Consider the following 27,793-nt stretch of genomic DNA (forward strand, 5'->3'; position numbering starts at 1 on the left):
CATCTGCTCTGAGGTGTCACCAGAACTGCACGACTCAGGGAGGGAAGGAATTCCAAGATGAATGGGATGCATCTGGTAAATCTGCTCCAGACTCCTTTTGTTTGCTTGCCCAGCACTTCCTCAGCAACCAGCCAAGGGCTATGTGACCTTGGCTGCCCGGGAGGGTTGTGACATCACACAGGACAGGCACTGCAATGGTGTCACCAGAGCTCCTGACAGCAGCCTGTCACTGTTCCACCTGCACAGCTCATTCCCCTGCTCTCAGGACAGAAGTGCTACAGCACTGCCTTTGGTTTTCACTCCAAACTCTGCTTTTGGAGGGCATGTTGTTCTCCAAGCACAGCTCTGCTCTCTCTCAGCCTCCTCCAGAAGTGTTGATTTGGTCATAGGTGCGCCTTGGGAGGGGGGTTGTGCTCATTTGGAAAGCTCAGGTGATGGGGGAGTTCAAACAACAAGCTCCTCTATTGATCTTTCATCTTTCTAAAATGAATTGAAGGTGATCTTTCCACTGCCTGCCCTGATTAAGCTCATAAAATATTTCTGGGCAAAGCACAGCGTAAAAGGAGAAGTGATTATTGGAAGTCTGTTCCTCAACAGTATCGTGGCTATAAGCAAGGCCTGTCATCACACTAATGTATGTTTTATAATTACTCAGATGCTTTTCATATTATAAATGTGACAGCAGTGAAAACCAACACTGTGCAGAATGAAGCATCTATTATTTGGTTTGCATGGATTTCACCTCACAGCACCGGATTCATCATATGGTAATAACAGGAAATTACCCAAACACAAGACTGGGAATAGCTGAAACTAAGTCAGAAACTACTAAACGAAGGATGTAGCACTTTGTTACAGAAATCTGGAGGAGACTTCCATGAATTTCCATGATTTCCATCCATGCTGGGCTTGCCTCAAGAGCAGCTGCAGGTAAGAGGGTGAGTGGTTGTGCTTCAGTGTCACTGCCTTGGATTCCACTTCCAGAAGTCAGGTAGGAAATTTAGGAGTCATTTCCACTGGCATGAAAGTGCCCAAATACATCCCAATCATAAATAGACTCATTTCTTCTTATATATCCAGGCAAGGAGTAATTTCCTCAGTTTACAGATAGAGAATTGGACACAAGTAGCTTAAATCATTTGCAAAGGTGAGGCTGGAAGATGGTGTGTGGGGGCAAGAGCCAACCCTGGTTCCTAAACCCTCCCTTCCCTGCTGCTGTGTCAGGGTGCTGAGCTCACCCCAGCTCCAGGACAAGGCTCTCCAGGAGCAGTGGTGGAGTGAGGGGATGCTGAGGGACCAGGGAATGAACGTTATAAATGTTCTTTCAGCTGCACTAAACACGTGGGGACAGCAAATCCAAAGTACATCTTGATTTTCATGCTCAGCCTGCTCTTCAGGGAGGCTCTGCAGCTGACCTGATGTGCTCATGTGTGTTGTTGGCAGAGCACAGAGGGAGCTCCCCAGGCAGCTCCCTTGGTTTGCATTCCAGTCTCTGCTGGCCCTCAACTGTCAGCTCTGCTGTGACACCTCACAGGCAGCCAGGGCTGAGTTACCCCCCCTACCCCTGCCCCTGCCCCACGTGGAAGACACATTCTGGCAACACCTGGGGGGTTTCTAGGAACAGATTCCATCCTCCCAGGGCTGATTTGTATTTAACTGCAAAAGAATTCCATGGGAGAACTCCTAAAATCAGATGGACTATTTCCTAAGTAGCATTTGCTATTTGCACCAGTGAGTGGAACATGAGCAGGTTAACACAGAGCACAGCCCTACTCACAGTTCTACTCACTGCCCTACTCACTGCCCTATTCACAGCTCTACTGACAGCCCTACTCACAGTTCTACTCACTGCCCTACTCATTGCCCTATTCACAGTTCTACTCACAGCCCTACTCACAGTTCTACTCACAGCCCTACTCACAGCTCTACTCACAGCCCTATTCACAGCTCTACTCACAGTTCTACTCACAGCTCTACTCACAGCCCTACTCACAGCCCTACTCACAGTTCTACTCACAGCCCTACTCACAGCCCTACTCACAGTTCTACTCACAGCCCTACTCACTGTCCTACTCACAGCCCTACTGACAGCCCTACTCACAGTTCTACTCACAGCCCTATTCACAGCTCTACTCACAGCCCTACTCACAGTCCCACTCACAACCCTTCTCACAGCCCTACTCACTGCCCTACTCACAGGTCTACTGACAGCCCTACTCACAGTTCTACTCACAGCCCTACTCACAGCTCTACTGACAGCCCTACTCACTGCCCCACTCACAACTCTTCTCACAGCTCCACTCACTGCCCTACTCACAGCTCTACTGACAGCCCTACTCACAGCCCTACTCACAGTCCCACTCACAGCCCTACTCACTGCCCCACTCACAACTCTTCTCACAGCTCCACTCACTGCCCTACTCACAGTCCTACTCACAGCCCTACTCACTGCCCCACTCACAGCCCTACTCACTGCCCTACTCACTGCCCTACTCACAACTCTTCTCACAGCTCCACTCACTGCCCCACTCACTGCCCCACTCACTGCCCCACTCACTGCCCCACTCCCTGCCCTACTCACAGCTCCATTCACTGCCCTACTCACAGCTCTACTCACTGTCCTACCCAGCAGAGCACACAGAACTGCTTGGATGAGGAGAAGACTCCAGACCCCAGTTTTCAACCAGATTCCAGGTGTCCACACTTCCCCTCCTCTTCCAAATCCTTTAACTCCACTAATTTATGATTTTATTTTAATTGAGCTTATGCCTCAGGACTGCTTTGGGAGGCAAAGCCAGTGAAGCTGGAACTAGATGATCTTTAAGGTCCCTTCCAACCCAAACCATTCCAGGATTGTATGAGAAATTTTGTTGGATTTGAAGGAGAAGGATGGAAAACCTTCTTGCCTGTTTGAACTGTACAGGCAAAAATAGAGATGTAGGGCTTGAACCCCAATTACATTTGAATATTTACATATCTTTGGGCTCAATCTCCTTCAGATTTCTTCGTGGAGCAATTTCCATTTTAATGAAGCTGACAAATAATTGCTGAATCAAACCACGTTTCCTGTCAAAAATACAGCTGGACCTCGAGCAGAGCTCCTGATTCAAACCCTTTAAAGCTGAAAGGGATCAACATCATTTGTCACTTTTAGCTTTGACTCACTTTCCTGGGCTCTATTTGGAACAAACTCATTCCATAAAATCATGAGGTTAAAAAAGAAAATAAAATAAGCATTTCAGACAATAACAGGAAATATTTGGCTTGTTTTGAAATTAATGGGGCTTTGGGAACTGTGGCTCATTAGACTGAGACCCTTTTGCAGCACAGGACGGGGCTGTGTCACCTGTACTGAATCTCTGCACATAAACAGTGCTCAGACACCCTCAGGATCATTGTTTTCTCTCACTGAGCTCTGATATTTTATGGAAAATAAAAAAAAAAAACACAACAAGGGCTATGAACATTTATAAGAAGCAGATTTTAAAAACAAAGTCCTTGAGTTACAATATTGAGGAATTTTTTGATTTGTGCCAAATTATATTTGTCATTAAAAAAAAAAAAGCAGATGAACATTGAAACAAAACCTAAAAATTCAGCTGCCTTAATTCCTGGAATGTTTTTTTTTTCTGTGACATTAAATGCAAAGCAACAGCACAGACAGAGAAGAGTTGGGCTCTGCTGAATTCCCAGGAAAAGCCTCTCCAGGCAGATCTGCATGTGGAATTTGTCCCCAGCACTGATTGCCACTGAATATTCAGCTGAACCTCCAGGTGAGCATCCCCCTGATTTTTGCCTTAAACCTTCCTAAGGAAGGATGACTGTTTGTGATGCCAATTTGCCTCCCTGGTGTCGAGCACGTGGAGGTTTCCTGCATGCTGAGGTAGTTCAGCTGCGTGAGGCTCAGCTTGGGAGCAGCACCACGGAGCAGGTGTGGCCAAATGTCTCCATGGAAGCCCCAGGACTGTGTGGCAGATCCTCATCTTCCTCACCAGTAAAACCCACCCACCCACTCATGGAATGGTTTGGGTTGGAAGGGACCTTTGAGGTCATCTTGTTCCACCCCCACCATGGGCAGGGACACCTTCCACTAGACCAGGTTGCTCAGAGCTCCATCCAGCCTGGCCTCAGACATGCCCTCTGAACACAAGACACTTTCCACTAGACCAGACTCCCAAAGCTCCATCCAGCCTGGCCTTGGACATGCTCTCAGGACACAAGACACTTTCCACTAGACCAGGTTCCCAAAGCTCCATCCAGCCTGGCCTTGGACATGCCCTCAGGACACAAGAGACTTTCCACTAGACCGGGTTGCTCAGAGCTCCATCCAGCCTGGCCTTGGACATGCCCTCAGGACACAAGATACTTTCCACTAGACTGGGTTGCTCAGAGTTCCATCCAGCCTGGCCTTGGACATGCCCTCAGGACACAAGATACTTTCCACTACACCAGGTTCCCAAAGCTCCATCCAGCCTGGCCTGGGACATGCCCTCTGGACACAAGACACTTTCCACTAGACCAGGTTCCCAAAGCTCCATCCAGCCTGGCCTTGGACATGCCCTCAGGACACAAGACACTTTCCACTAGACCAGGTTGCTCAGAGCTCCATCCAGCCTGGCCTTGGACATGCCCTCAGGACACAAGATACTTTCCACTAGACTGGGTTGCTCAAAGCTCCATCCAGCCTGGCCTTGGACACAAGACACACACAGTGCCCAGGTACCAACAGAATGCCTTTCACTCTGACTCATCCCCCACAGCAATCAAGATCTCAGTGGTTTTCTCAACTTTATGGTTGTTGACCCCTGAGCAGCCAGACTGAGGTCAGATTCCAGTGGGTAAAACTTCAGCTCATTCTACCTCTCCTCATGGCCCTGATCCTGGGGTGACTTCCCTTCATGATGTGATGGGAGCCATGTCTTGCTGCCCAAGTTCAGTCATGGCATTGACTAAATTCAATGCCATGGGCTCTGCTGACACCCAAGGCCACAAAAATTAAAAATACTCCATTTCCCCACTCCAGTTCCTGCTGACGAGCTGCAAATATTCTGTGAGTCAAGATTAAGAATATCTCTAGTGGAGATGGTGCTCTTTTGAGATAGCCACATAATTATCTCATAAATAATTGCTTCATTTTTCTATATTCTCTTTCGTGACATTGACGAGAAATTATTAGAATAAGCTTTAAATAAGATGATCTAAAATAACTGAGAAGGCTAAAAAAGACATTTCAGAGCATTCTTTTCTTGATCTTGCTTGTTTTTATTCCCATCCTGGTTTTGGGGGATTACATTCCCTGGGAAATCATGATTTTTCCTCTGGTTTTTTTTGCCTTGTTTCCTTCTGTCAGCTAATCTGCAAGTGAAAGGAGACTGACAAGAAAAGAATAATTTCCAAAGGTCACCCGTGCTGTTGGATATTGAGTGCTGAGGAAAGGGAAGAGCTCTCCTGGCTGAGACAGGACACAGATGTATCGTGGGGTGGGAGGAGGAAAAGATGTTTATTCAGGTTTTCTTTCTGTGGATGTGAACACAGAAAGGGCAAGTGCATCCAGGAAAATAGAAGCTTATCCTGGGCATAATTTATCTTAGTCATGTATCCATGGAACTGGCCTTTAGTTGAAAAGCAGCCTAATTACTGAAATTACTGCCACTGAGGTCCTGCAGCACAGCAAAGGAATCCACATATTCCCAGCTGGTGGAAAGTTGCCCACATTTTCATGCAAGTTTCAAACAACACTATTGATCAGGCAATTATCAGATTCAAACCAGCAGCAAATCCCTGGAAGGGAACTGAGCTCCTGCCCCAAAACCTCTCAACCACATGTGGTGTGTGGCTGTGTGTTCATGTGCTCCACAATGAAACCCCATTCCCTCTTGTGCTCCAGCAGGTTCCTTTTTGAGCCCATTAGAAAGGAGAAGAGCTGCCCTGATGCTGCTCCAAAGGCTCCAGGCAGTTTCTACCCCATTTATTCATTTGGATTCCTGCTCAGCCCCATCTGTTTCTTTGCTCTGGAGCGATAATGGCAGAGAGGACGGGCAGGCTCTAAAGGGCTGAGAGCAGGTGGGATTGGGAGATCATTTGGGAGGCACAATGTGATGGGCTCTGAAAATAGCACTGTTGATTTGATGGCTCTGACTGGTAACCTAATTTGCCTGCTTTTATTTATTTATTTCCAAATAGGCATCCTCTGTGTGTCAGGGAAAAAGGTATTTGTGATTAAGCACCCAAGGGAGGTCCCACAGATACTGTGCTGAGGGAAACAGCTTTCTGCCAGCTTGCCTATTTTTCACAGGATTGTAGCTCACACTTGTGCACAGGCAACCTGGAGCCTTTTCTCCCCTCCTGCAATCATGGACCAAGTGTCATTTGTGCAGGGCAGATTGTTCAGTCAGAGGGCAGGGCAGATGTCACTGTCCCACCCTGTGGGACCTGTCAGAGGCAGCTCAGAGCTGCCCATCACTGAGGGCACTGAGCTCTATAGATCTGCACACATGTATATATAAATATAATAGAATCATAGAATGTCCTGAGTTGGAAGGGACCCACAAGGATCATCAGCTCAACTGCTGGCCCTGCACAGACACTCCAACAATCCCACCTTGTCCCTGTTGACCAAACATTCCTGGAGCTCTGGCAGCCTTGGGGCCGTGCCCACTGCCCTGGGGAGCCTGGTCAGTGCCCACCACCCTCTGGGGAAAGGACCTTTTCCTAAGATCCAACCTGACCAGTCCTGATACAGCTCCAGGCCATTTCCTGGGTCCTGACCCTGCTCACACAGAGCAGAGATCAGAACTGCCCTTTGGGAGGAGCTGCAATGAGGTCTGACCTCAGTCTCCCCTTCTCCAGGATGAACAGACAAAGCCTGAGCCACTCCTTGTATGGCCCCTCCAGACCTTCAGCATCTTCACAGCCCTCCTTTGGATGCTGACAGGTTTGGATCTTTCTTGTATTGTGATGCCCAAAACTGCCCCTAGGACTTGAGGTGAGGCCACCCCAGCACAGAGCAGGACACTCATTCACTCACTCAATCTATCACATCTATGTATCTATCTATCTATCCATCCATCCATCCATCCATCCATCCATCCATCCATCCATCCATCCATCCAACCTTTCCCTTGCTGTACCTCCCCTTGCTCTAATTCTCACCATCCCCTGGAGAAGGAAACAGAGTCATGACAAGCACCGTGCACTGTGATGCCCCCACAGTGCCAACCTGAGCCTGATTCTGGCTTCCCTTCACTGAATAGTGGGAGTTTCAGACATAAACTTGACTTTTTTAAACAGTTTCTTTACTACATTTTTCAAGTGAAAAAAAAATCTAAGCACTTATCTTCAGATAGTGAGAAAATTGGCACCTTAATTACACTGACCTGATCAATGGACTGATGGAACAATGTGGTGCTTTTGCCTTTCCTGGAGCTATCAGGCTGATGGGGTGGTATAAAAATCTAATGCTCTTGTTTCTTCTATCTTAATTATGCCTAATGAGCTACTTGGCTTTAATAAACAAGCAAATTCCAATATCCTGTCTATATTTTTCCCAGGAAGACAATAGAAAGTTAGATGAAATTTTCTTTCTCTATAATTGAATGAGTTTAAGAGCAGTAATATGATCTATAAGAGTGTCTATATGATGTAAGTTGGTTCCCTCCATGGGTACTGGTGGAGAAGATTAGTTTATTCATTTATTTATTAACAAATGTTTCTCCCTAAGGCAAAGCTGGTCCCAATTAAGAGCCATATTTTCGGATGATAAAAGTAAGTATTCTAATAAAGACACTAATTGGCAAGTATGTTCTTTAAAGAGAGTCATAAATTAGAATATCTCATGGCAAGTGATGCCATTCCCATTAGCAACTCTACAACACAAGACACAATTTCCCTATTAAGCAGGTTTGAGTTTTCCAGCATGGAAAATGTTGAATTCAAATACCCTTCAGGACATCAGCAAAGCAGCCATGCTTAGGAACTCACCCATAGGTGGTTAGAGGCACTACCTAATTATTCCTCTTTCTGAATGCACAATTAAAAGCCAGCAGATGAGCAAAGGAAACTCTCATAACCCAAAAAGTTATTGGGGGGTCAAGCACAAGGCAAAAAATGCCCAAGCAGGGACTGGCAGAAAGGCTTATACAAAATGAATTTTAAAGATGAGTAAAGCAGAGTAAGGATGAGACAAAAATGAGAAATTGGGGGGAAAAGGTTTTAGGGGAAGGGAGATATAACAGAAGAGAGGAAATAACTCCTTCACAAGGCAGACCTGGTGGGCTTTTTATATGCAGATCTTGTAAAGCTCCTTACAATTTTACAGCACGAGAAACCCACGAAGCTGAACAGTGTGAAAAGCAATAGCATTATTTCAGTGCCTGAGGATCTTCCCACAGCACCTGAGGGCTCAGTGTGCAGGGCAGGCTCCTGGTGTGAGCCTGATTCCCACAGCCCCCCTGTCCCAAACCTCATCTGACCCTGATTCCCACAGACCCTCTGTCCCCAACCTGCTCCGACCCTGATTCCAACAGCCCCCCTGTCCCAAACCTGCTCTGAGCCTGATTCCCACAGCCCCTCTGCCCCAAACCTGCTCTGAGCCTGATCTCTCTGTCCCAAACCTCATCTGAGCCTGATTCCCACAGCCCCCCTGTCCCAAACCTGCTCTGAGCCTGATTCCCACAGCCCCTCTGTCCCAAACCTGCTCTGAGCCTGATTCCCACAGCCCCTCTATCCCAAACCTGCTCTGAGCCTGATTCCCACAGCCCCTCTATCCCAAACCTGCTCTGAGCCTGATTCCCACAGCCCCTCTGTCCCAAACCTGCTCTGAGCCTGATCTTTCTGTCCCAAACCTCATCTGAGCCCGATCTCTCTGTCCCAAACCTCATCTGAGCCTGATCTCTCTGTCCCAAACCTGCTCTGAGCCTGATTCCCACAGCCCCTCTGTCCCAAACCTGCTCTGAGCCTGATTCCCACAGCCCCCCTGTCCCCAACCTCATCTGAGCCTGATTCCAACAGCCCCTCTGTCCCAAACCTGCTCTGAGCCTGATTCCCACAGCCCCCCTGTCCCAAACCTGCTCTGAGCCTGATCTCTCTGTCCCAAACCTGCTCTGAGCCTGATCTCTGTCCCAAACCTGCTCTGAGCCTGATCTCTGTCCCAAACCTGCTCTGAGCCTGATCTCTGTCCCAAACCTGGTCTGAGCCTGATCTCTCTGTCCCAAACCTGTTCTGAGCCTGATCTCTCTGTCCCAAACCTGATCTGAGCCTGATCACTCTGTCCCAAACCTGGTCTGAGCCTGATCTCTCTGTCCCAAACCTGGTCTGAGCCTGATCTCTCTGTCCCAAACCTGGTCTGAGCCTGATCTCTCTGTCCCAAACCAAGAGCTTTGGGTCTGAGCTCAATGACATCATTGAGAGGGATTTAGGGACAGAGTCACATTCATTTGGAACAACTGGATTAATGAAAAGCAATGATGCCATCCCTCCACGTGGGCATTGCCAGGCAGAGGCCTGGGCATCCCTGGCAGGAGCTGAGCAGGTTCTGCAGGGCTGAGGCAGCTGCACAGACTGTGATACAACAACCAGCAAAGTGGACTGAACTGTTGCACTTCCTTCCTTCAGGACTGAACTGTTGCACTTGCACCAGCTCTGAATTTTTGTTTAGCATTCAACAGGCTAATGGTGATCTCCATCCTTTCCTCTTCATCCCTGGGAGCTGCCCAACCAAGAAGGAGCTCCAGGGGGACTGGCTTTGCACACTGTTTTTTGGCCAAGAAAGCCATTTATTGCAATATAGAATCAGAATCACAGAATCACAGATTATTCTGAGCTGGAAGGGACCCACAAGGATCATCGAGTCCAACTCTTCAGTCAATGGCCCACACAGGGGATTGAACCTTGGCATTGTTGCAACCAAGTTTTAAAATATCTCATGTTCTGCCTGACAACTTCTTGTTTTTATTGTCTACTTCAGGTATGAGAGACACAGACATGTAAATAAGATCAAGTTTAAGCAGAGAAGATGGGGGAAATTTAGTGAGTGATGTCAGCAGCAGGAAAAAAAAAAAAAGGGAAAAGATGATGTTCCACTGAGAAAGATCTGCAGTGGTGCAGGGAGGGAAGGCTTTCCATTTTATGAGAAGCATAAATGTCCCCTCTGAGTGTCCTACACGTTGTAAGCAGGTTGTGCCTTAGGAGGGTGAGGAGGGGGAGGGAAGGATCACAGCTTAATCCAGGGGGAGAAGAGGAAATGGGAACATCCCTGCTCTATCCATCCCTAAAGCTTTTGCCTCGGGGTCTTTCTTGCCCAGCAGTGACTGATTTAAGAAAATCTGCAGGTAAAAAAGAAGAGCAAATAGAAATGAAATACAAAAAGCTGGAAACACCTTGATGTACTTCTTCAGTAGGGTACAGGAGGCTTAGGAAATACTTCAGGCTTTACTGGTTGTCTGCAAGTTACTTCAGGCAGGGTTTTATGGGGGGGAATAAAATGAGAATGGTTTCAAGTCTTGGATTTTGCTGGAGATGTTGTAGAGGAAACAGATTTGCTTTCCTGTTAATAAAAAAGTCCTGGCTTGTCAGGGCAGCTGTGCTGGTGGGGGTGTGGGCACCCAGTGCCTCCTGGGAATGCCCTGTCTGGTGCCAGTTGGCATCCCAAGGGAAATGGGCAGCTGTGGGATGTGCAGCTGTCTTTGGAAATGTTTGAGACAATCCATTAAGAAGCGGTTTCAGCAACAGACACTTGTTTGATGCATCAAATTGGTGAAATCTCTCTTTGGAATTCACCATCTTATAATGCAGAGAAAAAAAAATTAGCATTTATATACCAGAGGTCTTTGTAAATGAAAACACAAGTCCATGTTTATCTCCTCAGCTGTCACATTTTCTCCTCTCCCATCTCATTTCCATATTGCCTAAGCATATCTCTCTATTAAAATGTGTATTATTGAGCCTTCTTTAATGCTGCCCATTCAGAAACCTCCCAGCTCTTCACAGTGAGCAACAAATTGCTTTGAACTCGTGGTCAGGCTCGATTTAAAGAATAACCAAAGGAACCAAAGCTGCTGCATCTCCCAGGTGTTCCCCCAGGCTGGGCAGTGCAGCCCAGGGCACCCCTGGCCGTGTGCCCACCTGGCCCTGCCCTCTGCCAGCAGTCTGGGTGCTGTGCCACACCCTGCAGGTGCCCCCAGCTGCTCCTGCTCCCTGGTGACCCCCAGATGGGAGAGGGGACAGGAGCTCTTGGGGAGAGAATAAACCACTGCAGTGAATTGCAGGTGGAAAATAAAAAGTCAGCCCATTTCCTTTTTTTTTTTTTGTAATATTTCATTTTCTCAGAGGAAAATGTTCCTTTAACTTGCACCTGGTGCCATCTTCTCTTTGTGGATACAAAAGGTTAATAAGAATGGCAAATTTTATAAGTTATTTGGGGCTTGGAAGGAAGAAAATCTTCTGGTGTGTTCATTCAGTCCTTTCTACAATTTATAAATCTCTGTGTACACTTCCCAAGAGAAACTGTGATCCTGAACAGGGTAAATTCAAACATGGAGAAGCACCAGAGGAATATTAGGAGGTGTCATAATTAAAGGGAATCAGTAACTGCAGAGAGTTTTCCTGTGAGGGGTTGGTGTTCATCTTCCCTCTCTCCTCACACATTCCCATGGAGTAATTCCTCATTTTTAGGAGATGAAACCAGACTCAGGCACTGCACAGAAGGGCATCAGGGCTCTGGGAAGCTGCTGGGATGATGCAAAGCAACAAACTGGATTTATTTTGGCTGCTCCCCATCTCTGGGTGAGTTAAGGGTGGGAACAAGGGTTGGTGAGAAGCAGAGGAGCTGCAGGGTGTTGTCTGCTCTGAGGAATCACAGAATACCCTAAATTGGAGAGGACCCACAAGGGGGTGGTAAAATTTCCAGCAGTTTTTAACTGGAAAACAAGGAAAAGAGCCCAAGTGAGTCCAGCAGGTACCAAACAGACGTGGTTTGAAGGACAGAGTTACATCAGGTAACAACCCAAAAACTGCACATGTGATGGAAATGGTGAACACTTGGGAGGAAATTCCATCCCTCCACCTCATACCTGTGTATTTCTGTATTCTTGATAATAAAATTAATATCATTATTACAAAGATGTCATTGGAAGGATAGGAAGGAGGGACAAATTAGTATAGCAGGTCATTCAGGTTTTTTTTTGGGGGGCACTGAAAAATCTTCTGTTTAATTCTCTCCACCCTATTCTGGAGTGCAGGTCCTGCCCTTTGGCCACCCCAACCCCCTGCAGCGCTCCAGGCTGGGCACAGAGTGGCTGGAGAGCAGCCAGGCAGAGGGACCTGGGGGGACTGAGGGACAGGAAGCTCAACAGGAGCCACCAGTGTGCCCAGGTGGCCAAGAAGGCCAAGGGGATCCTGGCCTGGATCCAAACTAGCGTGGCCAGCAGGCCCAGGGCAGTGACCCTTCCCCTGGACTCTGCCTTGGGGAGGCCACACCTTGAGTGTTGTGTTCAGTTCTGGGCCCCTCAGTTCAGAAAGGACATTGAGGGGCTGGAGCGGGGCCAGAGAAGAGCAACGAGGCTGGAGAAGGGACTGGAGCACAAGTGCTGTGGGGAGAGGCTGAGGGAGCTGGGGGTGTTCAGCCTGGAGAAGAGGAGGCTCAGAGGTGACCTCAGCACTGTCTGGAACTGCCTGAAGGGAAGTTGTGGCCAGGTGGGGGTTGGTCTCTTCTCCCAGGCACTCAGCAATAGGACAAGGGGGCACGATGGGCTCAAGCTCTGCCAGGGGAAATTGAAGTTGGAGAGCAGAAAAAATTCTTTGCAGAGAGAGTGCTCAGGGATTGGAATGGGCTGCCCAGAGAGGGGGTGGATTCCCCATCCCTGGAGGTTTTAAAACTGAGCTTGGCCGTGGCACTGAGTGCCATGATCTGGTAAAGGGACTGGAGTTGGGCCAAGGGTTGGACTCGATGATCTTGGACGTCTTTTCCAATCCAATCCATTCTATGATTCTATGATTCTGTGATTCTATTCTATATCCAGATCCTTCCTTGGAAATGCTGATAATCTCCCACTGTTGTTAATTCCTCCACCCTGGCAGATTTACTGTGAGACTTCTCTGGCCTTTTTCCTACATTGATAAATTATTCTTTGAAAAAAAAAAGAAAATATCCTAAACTATTTGAACATCAAATCCATCATAAGTGGACTTTCACTTTTTGACCTGCAACATTTCACAGAAATCCCACAATATTCAGAGTTGGAGGGACCCACAAGGATCATCGAGTCCAACTCAAGTCAATGCCCACACAGGGGTTTGAACCCATGACCTTGGCATTGTTACAACCAAGTTTTTAACCAACTGAGCTGATCTCAGGGTTAATTTAAGCACCATTTTATGACATTTCCATAGAAAACCTCAAAATTGTGGTTACTTGAGCATCTTACAGTCCCTTTATTATTTTCTCCCACCATATACCTATATATTTATTTATAAATAATAATCCAGAAAGGGTTAGATGAATCTCCTGTTTAATTGGAGCTTTCCTGGCTGTTGGATCAGGAGATCCAAGTGCCAGGGCAGCCCAGGGGTGGCTCCTGGGCAGTGGGGCAGAGGGTTGAGCAGAGCTCTCCCTGCCAATGAGCTCTGGCAGACTCATGTTCCACTCTGGTGCCTCTCAATGACCTGCAGCGCTCCAGAATTCAGGATGTTCTGCCTTTAATTAACCTCCCCTACGAGTGGAGCTGAACAAGAAAGAACAGAGCCCTTTTCCATGAAGGAATATTTTTACAGTCATTAAAGACACATTAATACTCTTCTTAATATATAATTTTGTGGGTGACATGGGCACTATTTCTACAGCTGTTCTTTGGAGAAAGAATGTTCCTCGTCATTAAAGACTAATAAGTGACATTCCATCTAAGTGCCTTGCATTAGATATGCTGCTTTGAATTTAATGATGGGGCAATGAGGCCTTTAATTAAACAGTCCAAAATTTCTACTGGGAGAAACAAAAACAAATTCATCTACAGGTTTTCTTCTCAGCATTAAAAAGCCAGCACCCATCTGGTGGATAATCAATGTTTTTAGCCCTAAAACTCAGCCCCACATTGTTTTGCCTTTCAAGTTTCTCCCTGATTTCTGATGGGATGGGAAGAATAAACTCCCTGGGAGATGTGGAGCTCTGTGTTGTGTCTCCCCAGAGTTTCTTGCAGGAATAGGTGGTACAAGTACATAATTATTTATCTATTTTTAATACACTCACAAAATTCCCTACCATAGATCAGTGACTTATACTAAACAGTGTATTTTATGGCATTCAGTAAATATTTTTCATTTGAATTTCATGCCTCAAATAATTTAGAGGCCCAGAAGATCCTACAGTTATTATCAGACTTGCAAAAGAGGCCAAAAATTGGCCAGGTAACCACATTATTGTAACCACAGTCATTGTATTTCAAATAAAAATTAAGCTAAATGAATTTTACTTGGTAAAATTTTCCAGGTTTAATATCAAATTACCAAACCATTTTATATTCACCACCAAGAAAAGTTCTGCCAAATGGAAAAAGTCCTTTTTAGGTGCCTTTGGATTTCAAACCCATGGCTCATATAAGGTGTTATTCCTCAGGAAGAGCAATGCAAGGAGAGTAACCCCAGAACTGTCAGTGGTTTCCCTGAATTGGGCTTACTCTGCTTGAAATTCTTGACAAATGGTGGAGTTGTTGGAATTTTTTCCAACCTGAGTATTATTTAATGAGATAATGAAGGAACAAAGCAACAGCATCAGCCAGAACCAGAGAGTGGAAACTGCTCACAGCTCCATCTGCTCCACCAGTGAACATCAGAGATTTTTCAAAATTTCTAAGCAATTAGGAAAAAAAACTGATGAACTTAGATGGTGGCTAAGGCATAATTGCATTTTTAACATTATACTTTAAATGCATCCCTATTACTGTAACACCCAAGGAGCTAAAAATAGTACAGGAATAGTGGAGACATGCTGAAAGTCTGATCTAATTTGGGACAGAATCACATATGCACAAACAGATTTGCATACAAGTTTATGGATTCCACCCTAAAAATGTATATAATATAATGAATTAGAACTTCCTGGGTGGTGACAATTTTAATGCATCACCTCATGGCAATAATCTCCAGTGTACATCTATTTATTACATGGCTGTGGCCCTTCCTGAATTCAATTCCAAGTGTTACCCAAAGCTCCAGGTCATAATTGCTCTGTCTGAAAACTAATTTTCTCTAATAACTGGGAGTCCACCTGTATTCTGACAACTCCCAGCCAAAGCTGGGACACAAAACATTATTATCACCATTATCATCAGCTGTCACAGCACCAAAATGTTGTGCAGGACTCCAACTAATGTTACTGACATTCAGCCATGAGACTTGGCAGCTTTGGAAGGGAACCAGCCCCACCTCACCCCAACATTTCAAATGTCACCCCTTAGAAGGAAATAAAATAAAAATACTCAGGGTTTGTGGATGTTTGGTGTCTGTCCTAAAGATGGGAAAGAAAGTGCAGAGTGCAGAAAAGAAGGGATGACAAAATGACATGAAAGAAGGAGGAGGGACATTGCAGTGTCTGCAGGGGCTACAAGGAAGACAGAGAGGGACTGGAGGGACAGGACAAGGAGCTTCAAACTGAAGGAGAGTGGGTTTGGTTTGGATATTGGGAATATTGGGAAGAAATTCCTCCCTGGGAGGGTGGGCAGGCCCTGGCACAGGTGCCCAGAGAAGCTGTGGCTGCCCCATCCCTGGGAGTGTCCAAGGCCAGGTTGGACAGGGCTTGGAGCACCCTGGGCTGGTGGGAGGTGTCCCTGCCCATGGCAGGGGTGGAATGGGACGAGTTTTAAGGTCCCTTCTAACCCAAACCATTCTGCATTCAAAGGAATCACAAAATATGATTTAATTGTAACACAGAGCATTGTAAGATCTGTAGTTTCCTGCTTCAAATTTATATACCTATATATATATTTCCATATATACCTACACACATCCAGCTTTAGGCTATGTATAGATATGATTAATCTATGCCTGGGAACATAAAGGCTGCAGCAACAGTTTGGAATGTCTGAGAACTTTAAAGACTGTGCCTGGAATTGTAAAAAAAAACCCAAACCAAAACCCAAGAACCACAAGGCAAATGGATTTGGTGCATTGTGTGAAAAGCCTGAGAAAGAGCTCCAAGAAGGCCCATTGTGGACTACACAAAATACTGGAAAACTAGAAATTGTGTTTCTACACATAAACACGGTATATACTTCCCAATATAAAAGGATTGTGGAATCACTGAATGGTTTGGGTTGGAAGGGACCTTAAAGAACACCCAGTGCCACCCCTGCCATGGGCAGGGACACCTCCCACTACCCCAGGATGCTCCAAGGCCTCTCCAACCTGGCGTTGGACATTTCCAGGGATGGGGTTAAATCACAGAATCATAGAATGGTTTGGGTTGAAAGGACCTCAAAGCCCATCCCATCCCATCCCACCCCTGCCATGGGCAGGGACACCTCCCACCAGCCCAGGGTGCTCCAAGCCCTGTCCAACCTCGCCTGGGACACTCCCAGGGATGGGGTCAAATCACAGAATCATAGAATGGTTTGGGCTGGAAGGACCTCAAAGCCCAACCCATCCCACCCCTGCCATGGGCAGGGACACCTCCCACAGCCCAGGGTGCTCCAAGCCCTGTCCAACCTGACCTGGGACACTCCAGGCATGAGGAATAACACACATATTTCCATGCTGAACATGAGACCTGACAGTGTCCTGTGCTCAACACATATTTGCAGGTGCAGACAAAGCACAGAACTTCTTTTACTCCTTTAGGAGTTTGTCTGATTTCCAGCACTGGGTTGTTTCTAGGTTGGGCTCTGCTCATCGAGTGAGCATTTCTCTCTCCAACAGCTCAGGGTGCTGAAAGCTCCTACTGGATCCAGCAAGTGTTGAAAACACCCTGAACTGAGAAGTGCTGAGCAACTTGTCAGGAGCTGAGCAGCAGGGTTAGGGTTTGGAGGCCTGAAGAAGTCTCCTGAATGAGTAAGAAAATCACGACAGACCATGCAAGACACAGTTGTGTCTGTTGGCTTCATAAAACCACCTCTGCTCTCCCATGGACCTTCCCTATTAAAGAAGAATTGAGTGTTTATCCAATCCAAAGGCTATGACCTTTCCTTTGCTCTGGCTGCTCTCTTGAAACATTCTCCTTCTTGCTGCTCTTGCCAACCCCTTTTCTGATTAGAAGACACTGTTACCCTTACACTGCGTTCTCTTTCACGAGTGAGTGTCACCCAGGGGGACATTCCCTGCTCAGGGAACGCTGTGCTCACGTTCCTCTTGGCTATAGAAACATCCCAGCCCTCTGTTTAAATCAGCCCTAACAGAAAATCTATGCTGCTTTTCACTGGGAGTTTGATCCAGTTCTTGCCTTTAAAGATGTTGGTGAGAATAAATAAGACTGGAGAGCACACGCCACGAGAGCGATGCTGAGCCACGTAATCCATAAAGCACATTGGGGTGAAATGAGATTGAAGATGTGGCACAGCACAACATGCAGCATCCAAGAGTAATAAAAGAGCTGACCTTCCCATAACTCTGCCCACCTTCCCAATCACGATTTCTGTATTGGCATCTAATTGTGTAGCTCTTCATTCCCCTCTCCAACATTCCCTCACCGAGGAGTCAATTGAGCCACTGCCATTAAATGCAAAGTATGGCTCTCATTAACTTCCCCAGCACAGACACACATCTGTCTCTCCTGCACTTCATTCTCTGCTGGTTGTTTATCTCCTGTATCTCTTTCTTTGTGCTCCTGTTTCCCTGTTTTATTAAAAAAGCAGAATGTAAAGAGCAGCTCCTCTGTTATCCCGAGCCTTTGTGTGCGATCTAAATCAATGGAGCCCTGCTGGGCTCCTGCCTCCTCCACCACAACACAGTAACAATCTCAGAGATTCTATCTCCTGCCTCTGCCTCCTGCAGAAGGGACACTCTGAAGCCACTTGCATAATGGCAATAAACATGAGGTATCAGATAAATAGATCTTCAAAGATACATCAATAATATATTTCAAATCGCTGCTGCCCAGGGAACTGCTGGGGAAGGAGAACGCTCGGGAAATATCCATCATCTTTTACTGTCTCTGGCAATATTTGGAAGATGGGCTGTAAAACTGCATTAAGTTTATTATAAATTCCCAGGCTCCTAAGTGCCAAATGGCAGCGTGTTCGTGCACTGAGGCTGTTGGGTTTGGAGGGATTTTATACCTCCTCTCCCAAACAGCAGCTCTGCAGTTCACTTCGCTTCACTTTCTTTTGCCATTTCCACTTGCTGCTCAGTGAGAGGTTGGTTTGGGAGGACAAGCAGGAAGTCAGAGAAACCAAACTGCAGGAGAAGCCTCAGAGACTGAGCAAAGTGAGGGAAGCAATCAATAGTTTTAGTTCTAAGTTGTATTAAAATCATGGGAAAATTATATTTTCCAATATTTTCATGCTCAGTCTCTGTGAATGTCTCCCCTTGGAGGAAGGGAGATGTTGGATGTGACAGAGCAGATAATTTGGATTGCCTGAGTGATTTAGAAGCAGGGAGATCATAGAATGGATTGGGTTGGAAAAGCCCTCCGAGACCATCGAGTCCAACCCTTGGTCCAGCTCCAGTCCCTTTACCAGATCATGGCACTCAGTGCCACGGCCAAATGTAAATATCCACCTCAGTGAGGAGCTGAGTCCTCTCTTACTGCTGTTCTCTGGGCACTCTCAGCCAAGGTTTGCAAGGCTTTGACACTCTGTGCTGTGGGAAACCAAGGGATATCAAGGAGATCATCTGGCTAATGCCTTCACAGGCTTTTCCCCTTTGGAGCACAAGGTTTGTGGGATAATCTGCAGGATAAACTCCAGACTAGCTTTATGCTCACCAACTCCTGGAATCCCCAGGTGTTCCTGAGGGAAGAGGATGCTGCACACTCAAGATTCTGGGTCCTGCAGTGTTACCTATTAGTGTTCCTTTAGTGTCCTCATCATCCACTCTGAGGCAGTTCTTCTGTCTCTGGGAAGGGTGAACACAACGTGGAGAACTTATTCCCTCTGCTACTAAGCATTTATTCCCTGGAAAGCCTCCTGTTGAGAGCAGAACCCTTCCCAAGAGCAGGCAGAGGCTGGGAGAGCCTGGGGAGCTCAGGTGCAGGAGCTGGAGGTGCAGATCCATCTTTAGTGTGAGCAATTGTGTCTTTTGTTCTTTATTTTCAGGCCATTTTTCAAAACCTCAGCAGCCACTGTGCCTTTGCAAAGGTGGGTGAGCATAGAGAGGGAGGTAATTCAAAGTAAACAGCTCTGTATTTAAGGAAGTTTAAGCTAATAGGTATTTAAATCAGTTTTCATAATATTGTCACTGGAAGGTTGTGTGGTTTAGAGTAGAGTGGGTGTGATTAAATCCTAGTTACAGTGGGGATCAGAGAACCCTGGAATGGTTGGGTTGGAAGGGACCTTAAAGGTCATCAAGTTCCAGCCCCACTGGGGCTTCACAACTTAACCATCAGCTTTATGGAGAATTCTATTTAAAGTAAACCCAGGAAGGATGATCCTGATTCACCAGAAGTGTGAGGCACAGCTGGATAATTGACCATTTGTGCATTTTGGCATTCAGTGACCCCTTGTGTTCCTTTGTGGCTCCAGCCTGCAGGGAGCAGATATGCCAAGGTTCACAGGGGAACTTCCAAAATGCAAATGAGGCATTTGCCCAGGAAATCATTTTGCTGCCCTCTAAACCCTCATTGAAATCTCTGTTCATTTAGAAAGTCCAAGTTCTCCTTATCTTGGCCATGCAAAGCATGGGATGGGTTGGATTGCAAGCAGGTCAGCTGATCTGGGAGCACCAGTGGGGGATAAATCACTGAAAATACCTATTAATTCTTCCTCTTGCTGCTCTTGGCCAGTGGAGAGGAATAAACCAGCCCCACAGCCTGGCCAGTTTGGTACTAACCAAGGGACAGAGATATTCCATGAGCTTTCTCTCACCTCATGCTGATAAAGGAGTGTCTTTACAAGTAAAAATATTGGAAAAACTCTTCTCTGCAAGTCACCTTTTCCCAGCTTTCTCAAAGCTTTCCCAGGAATCTGATTTTTTACAGACTGGACTTCTCTGGAACAACATCTACATGTTTGTAATTTAAAAGTAGGAATGGTTGAGCTCAGCAAGCAGCTCTCCAGTTCTTTTCCCTAAATTAGCCCAGAATACACCTCAGCAGATCATTGCAGGAAAATCTTGTGTCCTCCAGCATGTTCTCAGGCAGGGGACCCCAAATCTGTGTGCTTGGGTGCAGCTACAGCCACCTCCCACCCCACATCTCCTGCTCTGGGCAACCTACAACTTCCAAGGCAACTTTGCCACCACCCCTTCTCTGCTCCCTGTTGAGAAATTCAAGATCACTGCCCAGAATGGGACAACAGTTTGGTTTAACCATTGCTGGGCCTTGGTGCTTCTCTCAGCCACCACCAGCAAACTCAAAATTGCTTCTACAGCCTCTGGTGGGACAGTGGGACAATTCAGCTGTGCCTAAACTGCTCCACTTTCCATTCTTCCTACAATTAATCAGTCCAGTATGGAGAGTCAGAAATCCCCCTTTTCAGGGATTTGCACGTTTCCCATTTTCCCTGAGGGTGAAAGGATGAGAACTGCTCAGAGAACACTCCCAGTTCTTCAGACTCTACACAACACCCTTAATCCCAAGCCCATAAAAATCAGAATCCCAGAAGATACCCTGGATTCTAAACTATCCTCATTGTGAAGTGTTTGATCCTAGAAGGTGTGAATTCTGCTTTTGCAATCCAGAAGGTTTTTGTTTGATTCAAGGAGCAGTTTTGCACTTGGAGCTCAATCCAAAACCTACTGAAATTAATAAGCAGCTTTCTGTTGACCTTAACAAGCTTTGGATTAGGCTTAATGTGAAAACCAGTCCACTGACTTAACCAAGGAATATTTATGAAGTTAAAGCCAAAGGAAACTTATAAAGGAAAAAAAGAAATCCTTCATTTCATGTAGTACCAGTTTTAGTGCCAAAAATACAATAAAAAATCCTGTAACATTTTTCTCTTTATCATCATCATCTTTACAGGCTTTGTGAACCTCATCTAAAAGGTGCTCCAGGTAAAAAGTATTATCATTTTGATGAATGTCAGCCCTTTGACACAGGGAAGAAGCCTTTTATTCTCTGACAATGTCCCTGCCAAGCTGAGTGGGAGATGGAGGCAGAAAGCTTTGGGGAAACCCTGAGCTGATGAATCAGAGCTCCCTGCTGAGGAGCAGCCTGATGGTTCCCACCAGCCAAACAGCTGAGCACCTTTGCAGCAGGTTGAAGAATCAGGTTTGCCTTTTTGTAAGGCTGTTAAAGGCTGAACCTGGCTCTTGGCAGAAGGGCTGGAATCTGTTTCCCATGGGTGTGTTTTCACTCCCAACCCTCTGAGCACAGATCCTTTTGTTGCCTTGTCTCAGGGGACAAACCTGTCACCACCATGGGTGGGTGGGGAGTGAAGATGTACACAAGGAGCTCTCAGGAACTGGGGACTTGCAGAGCTCATCAAGACCTCCAAAAATAACCCAGAAAACTCACTTTTAATTCAGCTTTTCCAATGCCTTGTATTAACAAAATGTTTTTAGCAATGATCCCCTCCTTGTCATTTATCTTTTCACATTATATGGACTTTGATGACACCCACAACAGGAGAGGAGAAATTACAATAACAGAAAATAATAGTCTGTATGTTAAAACAACTACAACCCCCCCAAACACCACTTAGGTTTGATTTTTCACTTTGATATTTGGTTAGTTATATGTTATTTTCCTGTGTTGAGCTCTATCCCTATCGAAAATTAAGTGCAGCAAATTATGGCAGATAATTTGTATAAATGTAAAGCCTGAAAACCTTTACACCAAACTTGGGATTCGTTAGGTCAGACACAAATAAACTGAATTTCCTACAGGAAAACCTTATGTGGGAAGTCTGGCCAGAGAGAAAATGAGTTTCCATCCTAAGTGTTTCTTATGTTTATATATTATAGAATCCCAGAAAGGTTTGGTTGGAAGGGAACTTAAATATAGAATCATAGAATTGATTGGGTTGGAAAAGACCTCCAAGATCATCGAGTCCAACCCTTGGTCCAACTCCAGTCCCTTTACCAGATCATGGCACTCAGGGCCACGGCCAAGCTCAGTTTAAAAACCTCCAGGGATGGTGAATCCACCCCCTCTCTGGGCAGCCCATTCCAATCCCTGAGCACTCTCTCTGCAAAGAATTTTTTTCTGCTCTCCAACTTCAATTTCCCCTGGCAGAGCTTGAGCCCATCGTGCCCCCTTGTCCTATTGCTGAGTGCCTGGGAGAAGAGACCAACCCCCACCTGGCCAGAACTTCCCTTCAGGCAGTTCCAGACAGTGCTGAGGTCACCTCTGAGCCTCCTCTTCTCCAGGCTGAACACCCCCAGCTCCCTCAGCCTCTCCCCACAGCACTTGTGCTCCAGTCCCTTCTCCAGCCTCGTTGCTCTTCTCTGGCCCCGCTCCAGCCCCTCAATGTCCTTTCTGAACTGAGGGGCCCAGAACTGAACACAACACTCAAGGTGTGGCCTCCCCAAGGCAGAGTCCAGGGGAAGGGTCACTGCCCTGGGCCTGCTGGCCACGCTAGTTTGGATCCAGGCCAGGATCCCCTTGGCCTTCTTGGCCACCTGGGCACACTCTTGGCTCCTGTTGAGCTTCCTGTCCCTCAGTCCCCCCAGGTCCCTCTGCCTGGCTGCTCTCCAGCCACTCTGTGCCCAGCCTGGAGCGCTGCAGGGGGTTGGGGTGGCCAAAGGGCAGGACCTGCACTTGGTCTTGTTGAACTTCATCCCATTGGAATCAGCCCATCTCTCCAGTCTCTCCAGATCCCTCTGCAGAGCCCTCCTGCCTTCCAGCAGGTCGACACTCCCTCCCAGCTTGGTGTCATCAGCACATTTGCTGCTGATGGACTCAATCCCCTCATCTAAATCATCAATAAAGATGTTAAACATCATCCTGTTCCACCCCTGCCATGGGCAGGGACACCTCCCACCAGCCCAGGGTGCTCCAAGCCCTGTCCAACCTGGCCTGGGACACTCCCAGGGATGGGGCAGCCACAGCTTCTCTTGGCAACCTGTGCCAGGGCCTGTCCACCCTCCCAGGGAACAATTCCTTCCCAATATCAGATCTAAACCCACATATTTTCCCCAGATAACATAAATACCGATGAATTCTTACTTTTTTCCAGCCTGAAAGATCTACACTCTAAATAGGAGTTAAAATGCTTGAAGTGTAAACTCTAAAAGTGTCAAACCCCTGTGAGATGGGAAGCAGATACAAGAAATTCAAGGGAGTTTTCCAAAATATCAAGACTTTCCTGCGATATAGGACAGGTTTGTATCAAAAAGATGTGGAACATTATTTTATTTCTATGCATTGGTCATTGAAAATAACTAAATTTCTGGTCAACTGGAAATAATTCTTTTAAAAAGTCAATAAATCGGATCACTTCTGTGCCTGGTTCTACATCCAACCCCTTTCTGTCTGGCCTGGGGTCTTGGCACCTCAAGGAGAGTGGCACCTCAAGGGGAGCAGCACCTCAAGGAGAGTGGCACCTCAAGGAGTGTGGCACCTCAAGGACAGGCACCTCAAGGAGAGTGGCACCTCAAGGGGAGTGGCACCTCAAGGAGAGTGGCACCTAAAGGAGAGTGGCACCTCAAGGAGAGTGGCACCTCAAGGAGAGTGGCACCTCAAGGAGAGGCACCTCAAGGAGAGTGGCACCTAAAGGAGAGTGGCACCTCAAGGAGAGTGGCACCTCAAGGAGAGTGGCACCTCAAGGAGTGTGGCACCTCAAGGAGTGTGGCACCTCAAGGAGAGCGGCACCTCAAGGAGTGTGGCACCTCAAGGAGAGCGGCACCTCAAGGAGAGTGGCACCTCAAGGGGAGTGGCACCTCAAGGAGTGTGGCACCTCAAGGAGTGTGGCACCTCAAGGAGAGTGGCACCTCAAGGAGAGGCACCTCAAGGAGTGGCACCTCAAGGACAGGCACCTCAAGGAGTGTGGCACCTCCATGAGAGTGGCACCTCAAGGAGAGTGGCACCTCCATGAGAGTGGCACCTCAAGGAGTGTGGCACCTCAAGGAGAGTGGCATTTCCCTCAGCCTGTCGAGCAAAGTGCATATTCCCGTGTGTTATTAAATCTTTGGGCTGCTCTCCGTGTGCTCCTTGTTGTATCCCCAGCTCAGTTCCATGTCACATACACTGTATTATTACTGACTTTAAAGCACACAACAAGATCAAGCCTTGAAAGAGCAGCTTCTATCTGGGAAGTGGAAAATTGGCAGGAGAAATCACTTCTCCCTTCAGAGGCAGAAGCAGATGCTGAGTGTATATTGTGCAAGCAGAAGCAATTGGAAGAGAAACTAATATAGAGATCACACATGATCTGCAGAATTTAAGAGGCAAGAAACATCCAGTGCTCAGCACTGCTCAAAGCACAAACTGGAGGAGACAAGGTGAAGGAAGAAAGGGAGCAAGCTGAAGGCTTTAATCACATCATGTGAAGGAAGCTCGTGATACAGGTGCCAAAACTGGGGTTATTTGGAAAGTAGAAAATGGATTAGGAAGAGAGAAGAGTGTGTGAGCTTACAAAAGGCAGCTTGGACAGAAATGAAACAGGAATCACTGCTATGGAATTGTTTGTCATGGTGAGCAGGAGAATTTGCACAAGGTAATGAATGGAAACTTCAAAGTCAAGGGCAAAGACGAGGAAAGAAGAGACCAATTACAGCCATCAAGAAAGGCTCATTAGAAGAGCTGGACTATAAACAGCAGACTCTTGAAACTGGAGGGGTTTGGCTCAGTGAGCGCTTGGGTGGCTGAACTTCAAAGGGTTATCAGATCTCCTGAAGGCTTTGGGTCCAGTCACCGTGTCTGTGCATCAGCTTTTCCTCTCATTATGGGCATCGTGAGGCACAACCACTTCCATCCAGGATAAAAGAGAAACATCTGCCCCATGGTTGGGGCAGCACTACCAGGACCTGTTCTGAAGGTGCCCATTTCACATCCTGAAGCACAGAGGACCAACCACGGGATGGTCCCTCTGACCAAATCTCATGTCCTTGCCCAGCATCTCTGGGCAGTTGGAACCCCCCGAAGTTGCAATAGATTGGGTCAACTTGAAGCAAAACATTTAGATATGGATGGAATGATAATATTCTACATGGAAATATGAACATGGCTTGGGGGTTCAGTGTGGTCATTAAACCTCAGAGGCACAACCACTTCCATCCAGGATAAAAGAGAAACATCTGCCCCATGGTTGGTGCAGCACTACCAGGACCTGTTCTGAAGCAAAGAGGACCAACCACAGGATGGTCCCTCTGACCAAATCTTGTGTCCTTGCCCAGCATCTCTGGGCAGTGGGAACCCCCCAAAGTTGCAATAGATTTGGTCAACTTGAAGCAAAACATTTAGACATGGATGGAATGATAATATTCTACATGGAAATATGAACAGGGCTTGGGGGTTCAGTGTGGTCATTAAACCTCAGAGGCACAACCACTTCCATCCAGGATAAAAGAGAAACTTCTGCCCCATGGTTGGTGCAGCACTACCAGGACCTGTTCTGAAGGTGCCCATTTCACATCCTGAAGCACAGAGGACCAACCACGGGATGGTCCCTCTGACCAAATCTTGTGTCCTTGCCCAGCATCTCTGGGCAGTGGGAACCCCCCAAAGTTGCAATAGATTGGGTCAACTTGAAGCAAAACATTTAGATATGGATGGAATGATAATATTCTACATGGAAAAATGAACATGGCTTGGAGGTTCAGTGTGGTCATTAAACCTCAGAGGCACAACCACTTCCATCCAGGATAAAAGAGAAACATCTGCCCCATGGTTGGTGCAGCACTATCAGGACCTGTTCTGAAGAACAGAGGACCAACCACAGGATGGTCCCTCTGACCAAATCTCGTGTCCTTGCCCAGCATCTCTGGGCAGTGGGAAGCCCCTGAAGTTGCAATAGATTGGGTCAACTTGAAGTAAAACATTTAGACATGGATGGAATGATAATATTCTACATGGAAATATGAACATGGCTTGGAGGTTCAGTGTGGTCATTAAACCTCAGAGCTCAGCCCCAAGGTTGGGAATATCCCAGTGCACTAAAGCAAGAAAAAAAATCAATGTTTGTCCACATTGCCCACACTGTTTTCTTTAAAAATATTTTTAAGAGTTTATTTCTACGCCCCCCCAAATCCTTAAATTCTAATTAAAGGCATCACCATTTCAATCCTGTAAGAAGAATAAATCCAAAATGCCTTGCCAGGGGTAAGTTACAGGTGCAGCAAACAATAACCTTGTAAATGTAAGAGTGAGGAAAACAATCAGCCAAATATTGTAAAGTATTTTCTTCAGAGTTTGTAATAATCCTTCTAGAAGCCCAAAATGTTTGCTTAGCAAATATTCATTAGCTGAGATTTGTTCAGTGCCTTGAAAATGTAAAGCCCGAAATATCTGCTAATTATTATGATAATTACTTATTATTAGCCAGCTCTTTGTTCTGTGTGACTGTGTCTGGAAGGAAGGCACAGAGGGGGCTGCCCTGGAAGCATTTTGGCCTCTCAGAGGGCTCAATTTAAAGTGTTTTGTTTCCTGAGGAAAAAGGAAAGGAAAATTAAAGGAAGAATAAAGGAAAATGAAAGGAAAATGAAAGGAAGAATAAAGGAAAAAGAAGGGAAGAATAAAGGGAAAAGGAAGAATAAAGGACAAAGAAAGGAAGAATAAAGGAAAAAGAAAGGAAGAATAAAGGAAAAAGAAGGGAAGAATAAAGGAAAAAGAAAGGAAGACTAAAGGAAAAAGAAAGGAAGAATAAAGGAAAAAGAAGGGAAGAATAAAGGAAAAAGAAAGGAAGAATAAAGGAAAAAGAAAAAGAATAAAGAGAAAAGGAATAATAAAGGAAAATGAATAAAGGACAAAGAAAGGAAGAATAAAGGGAAAAGGAAGGAAGAATAAAGGAAAAGAAAAAAGGGAAAAGGAAGAATAAAAGACAAAGGAAGAATAAAGGAAAAAGGAAGAATAAAGGGAAAAGGAAAAATAAAGGAAAAGGAAGAATAAAGGACAAAGAAAGGAAGAATAAAGGAAAAAGAAGGGAAGAATAAAGGAAAAAGAAAGGAAGAATAAAGGAAAAAAGGAAGAATAAAGGAAAAAGAAGGGAAGAATAAAGGAAAAAGAAAGAAAGAAAGAATAAAGAGAAAAGGAATAATAAAGGAAAACTAATAAAGGACAAAGAAAGGAAGAATAAAGGGAAAAGAAAGGAAGAATAAAGGAAAAGAAAAAAAGGGAAAAGGAAGAATAAAAGACAAAGGAAGAATAAAGGAAAAAGAAAGAATAAAGGGAAAAGGAAGAATAAAGGAAAAGGAAGAATAAAGGAAAAAAAAGGAAGAATAAAGGAAAAAGAAGGGAAGAATAAAGGACAAAGAAAGGAAGAATAAAGGGAAAAGAAAGGAAGAATAAAGGAAAAAGAAAGAAAGAATAAAGGAAAAAGGAAGAATAAAGGACACAGAAAGGAAGAATTAAGGAAAAAGAAGGAAAAATAAAGGAAAAAAAGGAGGAATAAAGGAAAAAGGAAGAATAAAGGAAAAAGGAAGAATAAAGGACAAAGAAAGGAAGAACCAGAACAGGCTTGTAAGGGATGGGCGAGGGAGCAAAGATGTGGAATGTCTCAGCTTCTTTTCTTTTTATATTTAAATTTCCAAGCCTTGTCCAAAGCTGTATAAATGT

At 45.9% G+C, this 27,793-nt stretch overlaps 1 protein-coding gene across 1 annotated transcript in view; it reads right to left on the reverse strand.

The window, feature by feature from the left end:
- Positions 1–1,234: 1,234 nt before the first annotated feature.
- Positions 1,235–27,793, reverse strand: part of LOC139669195 (testis-specific H1 histone-like) — a 169,248-nt gene continuing 142,689 nt past the window's right edge. The window contains exons 3-6 of the mRNA XM_071549643.1: positions 2,414–2,501; positions 2,338–2,345; positions 1,802–2,093; positions 1,235–1,288 (exon numbers count right to left, since the gene is read on the reverse strand). Of these exons, the coding sequence (XP_071405744.1) occupies positions 1,235–1,288; positions 1,802–2,093; positions 2,338–2,345; positions 2,414–2,501 (442 nt within the window). The remainder of the gene's footprint in view (positions 1,289–1,801; positions 2,094–2,337; positions 2,346–2,413; positions 2,502–27,793) is intronic.

Source organism: Pithys albifrons, chromosome 3, assembly GCF_047495875.1.
Source record: "Pithys albifrons albifrons isolate INPA30051 chromosome 3, PitAlb_v1, whole genome shotgun sequence".
Classification (NCBI taxonomy): domain Eukaryota; kingdom Metazoa; phylum Chordata; class Aves; order Passeriformes; family Thamnophilidae; genus Pithys; species Pithys albifrons.